At 45.9% G+C, this 5,665-nt stretch overlaps 1 protein-coding gene across 1 annotated transcript; it reads left to right on the forward strand.

The window, feature by feature from the left end:
• Positions 1-1,457: 1,457 nt before the first annotated feature.
• Positions 1,458-3,950, forward strand: LOC309978557 (sperm acrosome-associated protein 5-like; the record flags this gene model as incomplete). Its single annotated transcript, XM_082865093.1, has 4 exons — positions 1,458-1,602; positions 2,262-2,420; positions 3,668-3,746; positions 3,851-3,950. 4 exons carry the CDS (start codon positions 1,458-1,460, stop codon positions 3,948-3,950), a joined length of 483 nt encoding a protein of 160 aa, XP_082721219.1.
• Positions 3,951-5,665: the final 1,715 nt, after the last annotated feature.

A 5,665-nucleotide genomic window follows, 5' to 3' on the forward strand; every position in this document is an offset into this window, starting at 1 on the left:
GAGCAAAAGCATGTGCGTGAATGGAGGTAATGTTGGGCACAGTGAGAGGGGATGGAAGTAAAGAGCAGAAGAAGGTGGATAATTGGGTATTGTGAGGCAAGGGGAGAGGGGCTGAAGGTCACATAGCCCAAGGTGAGTAAAGTGGGGGAAATGGAGCCCAATGTGAGCAAAAAGTGGTAAATCCGAGGCAGAGTGGGAGCAACTCAAAATGAATCGGGAGCAGAACAAGAGTGATGAGTGGAAACAGGGGTTACATCGGGAGTGACTTTAAATGAATGAGATAATGGGAGGCAGTGAAGATTGAGAAAGAATGGAGGTGACCAAGTGTAGAGTGAGTATGTGTGGATAACTTGGGCTAGTGTTTGGGAGTAATACAGTTTCAGGAAATGCAGGTAATATGGGAGAAGCGCTTGAGAGAATAGAAGTGAAGAAGGGGCAGAAATAGAGTGAATGAGGGAGGGAATGAGGCCCAGAGTCAATGAACAAAGGTGAAGGATGGGCCACGTGAGAGCGGATGGGAGTCATTTGATGCGGTGTCAGGCAGTGAAGATGAAAGTAGGAAATGAGAGTCTGAGTGGGAGTGAATGGAGGTGAAGAAGGAATAGGATGTGAGAGAGCTTGGGTAAGAGTAAGTAGAGGGTTAGGGAATTGCAGTAACACGAGGCCCAGTGTGAATGAATATAGGTGGATAAGAGGCAGTGTAAGTGGATGAGGGAATAAAACGTAGAATGAGAAGGGGGGTGAAAAAGCAGTAGAGTGAACATGTATACATAATATGTAATGTGGGGCAGAGTCTGATTAAATGGGTGTAACATGGGGCAGATTCCAGTAAATGAGGGTGGAACGAGCACACTAAGTGAAGAGAGGTGAAGGAGGTGCTGAGAATGAGTAAATAGAGGTAATGTGGAACAAAGGGGAGAGCACAGTGGTCATATTTTATAAAGCATGAGGAATCCGAGGTGGTAGTAGGCATGGTGTAGTGACCAGAGCTGACTACTCAGCAGAGTGGGGGAAATGGAGGTGATGAGGGGCAGAATGAGTGGAAATGGAGGTAACCAAGTGGAAGAGCATGATTAATGGGAGTAGAGTGGGACAGTGTTAAGGAATGTAGGGGAATGTGGGCTGAGTGTGAGGTCTAGTACCTGGGACCTGTCTGTCCTTTTTGTGTCCCAAGCCCCTCTCTCCCTGCATCCCTTTCTGATATCTCTGGGTTTCTCCCTGTCCTTGTCTCCTTCCACCTCTGTGTATACATTAGTATCTTTCTTTTTCTTTGTTTCTGTCTTTAACAGAGCTAGCACAGGGGAAGATGGTGAGATGCCCAACCCTCTGGCTTCTCTGTTCCAGAATCTGTCACTTAGATCTTCACAGAGCCCAAAATTCCAGCATACCCTTAGTTCTGAGCACTGAAGGGTGAGTCTGAAGCAATGGGTCAGGTAGGAGGGCTTGTGCATGTCATAATGCAGGCCTGGGACACGATGGTGGTGACCCTGGCCATGCTGATGCCTGCCACTGTGGATGCCAAGATCTTCCAACGCTGCGACCTGGCAATGAAGCTGGAGGAGGCGGGCCTCAATGGCTTCAAGGGCTACACCATTGGAGGCTGTGAGACTTGTCACCCCATGCCACGAGCCGCCCACCACACTCAGACCCAAGCCCTCCCCCATTGCCATTTGTTACCTCCCAGGCTAGGGAATGATCCTCTCAGTCACCCTCTGACTATGATGAGTACTTTAACTAACCCTAGTTTCATCATCATTGCCTTCACAACCATTTACCCTCATCTCTACTAACACCACCATCACTACCATCCATGTCATCACTGCTGTTATCACCATGGATACCATCACCACCACCATTACTGGTATCTCACCAGAATCACCAACATCAACCCCAAACCAAGAATTCACCCCCAACAACTAAGATGAAAACCATCCCTGGGGGCTTCCCTGGTGGCGCAGTGGTTGAGAGTCCACCTACCGATGCAGGGGATGCGGGTTCGTGCCCCGGTCCGGGAGGATCCCACATGCCGCAGAGCGGCTGGGCCCGTGAGCCATGGCCGCTGAGCCTGCGCATCCGGAGCCTGTGCTCTGCAACGGAAGAGGCCACAACAGTGAGAGGCCCGCGTACCGCAAAAAAAACCAAAAAACAAAAAAGCAAACAAACAAACAAACAAACCCATCCCTGCCCCATTCCCTCATCCTACCCTCTCTCCTATTACCAAGACCCATGCCCATCTGCTACCTCCCCCCTCCCTGCCCCAGTGCTGTGCATGGCACACTATGAAAGTGGCTTTGACACCTCCTTCGTGGACCACAATCCTGAAGGCAGCAGTGCATATGGCATTTTCCAGCTGAACTCCACCTGGTGGTGTGACAGTGGTGTTACACCTACCCAGAACCTCTGTCACATGGAGTGTCATGGTGAGGCAGCATTGAGGACACCTTGAAGCCCTGCCTGGCCTCACTCCCCAACACGCAGAGGGCAAGACTGTCTAAGCCATAGCCTTGAGTAACAAGCAGAAAAATGATAGGGAAAGGAGCAGACTTGCCTGGGCTGTTACAGACACCAGCCTGTATCCTTACCCAGACTGCACTGAGATGTTGTCTAGGTAAGGAGGACTCAGAGCTCCCAAACCTCACCTAGAATGGAGGCTGCCATTTTCTAGGACTCAGGAAACAATACACTTAGCTCCAAGTGGAATGGAGGGGGGAACTGTCCTGATTTGGGGTTGGGGTTGTCCAGGCCCTGAAGGAAGAAGCAGACATCTGTCTGTAGGAACAGAAACAAGGTACCTCTGTGCAGAAAGGAGAGAATTTTTCAGACAAGAGTGTGGTATTGTTGAGGACAAAATTGAATAGCAGTAGAAGTTGTTCAGGGTTCGCCAAAATGGTGTTTGAGGTTGTCCAAGATAGGCCAAAATGGAGACTGTGGTTATTTGGGACCAGCCCAAGTGGAGGTTGAAGTTGTCCAAGTCCTGCCACAGTGACAGAAGAGATCACCCAGGACTTGCCAGCTTGAAGGCTGAGGTTATCCAGGACTAGTCAACATAGTGGTTGAGATCATTAACTAGTCAGAATGGCAGTTAAGGTCATCCTTGTCTAGCCACCATAGCAGTTGATGTCATCTAGGACCAGGCACCATGGTAGCTGAAATTGAACAGGACTAGCCAACATAGAGACTGAGGTCACTTGTAACTAGTAAAAATGGGTGTTGATGTTATCCAGGACCTGACAACATAGTGTTTGAAGAGTCCCCAGGACTGACCAACCTTGCAGTGGAGTGGCTTTCCAGCCAGCCAACAGCCATTGCAGTTGAGATCATTCATAACCACACAAAATGACAGTTGAAGTCATCTGGAACTGGCCAACATGGAGTCTGAGGTTGTCCAGGACCAGCCAATATGGTGGTTGAGGTTATTCATAACCAACAAACATGACAGTCAAGATCACTCAGGATCAGTCAATGAGTTAAGGTTGTACAGAACCAGTCAACATGGCAGTTGATGTAATTCATAGCCAGCTAATAAGTGAATCAAGGTCATCTAAAATCAGGCAATATAGTGGTTGAAGTTATTCAGGCCCCAAGAAACCCAGAACCCCTTGTCCCTTCATACACTGTCACCCTGTCCCCAATACACCAGATTACTATATCCCTCTCTTCCTCCTAGAACTGTTCAACCGCCATATTCTGGATGACATCATGTGTGCCAAGCAGATAGTGTCCTCACAAAACGGTATGAATACCTGGTAAGTCTCATGGGGATGTCTTGGACTCTGGGCAGCCAGGATAGTGGCACTACCACCCCATCAGCCTGTCCACTTCATCCTCCCTCTCTCCCTTCATTTCCCAGGGATTCTTGGAGCCAGCACTATTCTGGCCATGATTTATCTGAATGGCTCAAGGGGTGTCATATGTATGCAAAACCTTACACAACAGAAATTAATTCATGACTCAGCTTCCCAGAGATAGAGATTTCATTTTCCTTTCTGTCCTTTCTTTTGTGGATTTAATAAAGGATGATATCTATAAACAATTCAAGAGACTCCTGATGTCTGACTCTCTTCATTTTTCCAATGCCTGAAGGTACCCCTATTCAATCACTCCCTCCATATATTCAAAGCTGTAATCAGGGGACACAAGCTCACTCAGGGTGGGGGTGGAGGATAATGTAGTGATTAAGAGCATAGGTTCTCCTGGGTTCAGAAACAATCTCTACCACTTACTGTCCCCAAGTTGCCTTGGGTAAGGCACTTAATTTCTTTGTGCCTCAGTTTCCTCATCTGCAAAATGAGGATGATAGTGGTAGTAACTATCTCATGGGTTGTTGAGAGAATTAAATGAATTAATGTTTGTAAAGCACATAAAGTGTTTAGTACACAAGACAATTCTAGGTCTGGAAATAGAAGGGTGGGGTGGGGAGGTATGAAAATTGGCTTCCCTTAAAAAGTATCACTCTCAGTTGAAGTAACAACAGGGTCTTTAATTAAGGTAGATACAGTCTCTTCAGGGGGAAATGGAATTGGTTTCAGCTTACAGAGAAAGCTCAGTGGGAATTAGGATTTTAAAGTATTCACATTCTCCCACATCCTCCCACATTATTACCATTCTAACTCTCAGCCCCCAACTCCTTCTTTCATGATCTGTAACCGAAGTTTCAAATGACAAACTGGAAATTTAGGCCAGGAATTCAATGGATGCACAAAGTAATAATTATCTTTACAGAATCCTCGGGTTTCGGTCTATGTCTTGAGCAGAGAATTTAGGAATTTGAACTTGCCATTCTTTCTCTTTGTGCTGACCAGCCCCATTGGAAACAGCCACCCCCGTGAGGAAGCAGTCCCTCACGTCCTTTGTACTCTTTGGTTGGGGTGGATATTCAACTACCCAAAGCCTTGTTTTCAGTGTTGACTTCATCCAGATAAGCACAGATGATCATTAAAGCAGTTATCTGCCACTGTATGCCAAGGAATGCCAGAGCCCCCTTCCTTAATGCCACGTGGATTTCCCCTGCCTTCAGTCCCAACCAGCCTAGAAAACCAAATCTCGCATTTCCCTGGGGTCCGTTAAAGGTATCATCACTCTGGATACCAACTTCTGAATGAGATAGTTATTTATCAAAAGCAGCATAAATAAACTCTGGTGAATTTAAGTAAAAAGCAGATCTCCTAAAAGCCTATCAGGTAGCTCATAGTATTTCTGGGAAGACTGCATGATCTAGCTCAGACAGGGGGAAGGTCCACACAAAGAAGAAGCCAAAATCTTGAACGTAGAATAGGTTGGGGCAAGAATATTGGCATTATCAACTGTTGCTACTTCTGAAAACTGGATTTGATGCCCTAGTGTTTCCTTTACATTTTTTCCGATTATGCATCTTTTCTAATAATTTACAACATTTATAGTATATTTATCATTGTTATTCCTTTAGTGGTTATCTTTAAACCTCTAATTTTATATCATTTGATAAACTCTTTTTTCGGTAGATAGCACTTATTCCCCATTATGGAAGATGTGAAAGCAGCTGTTCTTCATAATAGACTGTATTAGGTTTTTTTCTATGAGAGTTTGATATTAAATCTGGAATATTTCCCTTAATATCATTGCCATGGGACTATGTTTATCGAAATCAATTAAATTGGGTTTCTCTTGATACCTGTGCCCAGATTTA

Source organism: Leucopleurus acutus, assembly GCF_964270905.1.
Source record: "Leucopleurus acutus genome assembly, chromosome: X".
NCBI classification, from domain to species: Eukaryota; Metazoa; Chordata; class Mammalia; order Artiodactyla; family Delphinidae; genus Leucopleurus; species Leucopleurus acutus.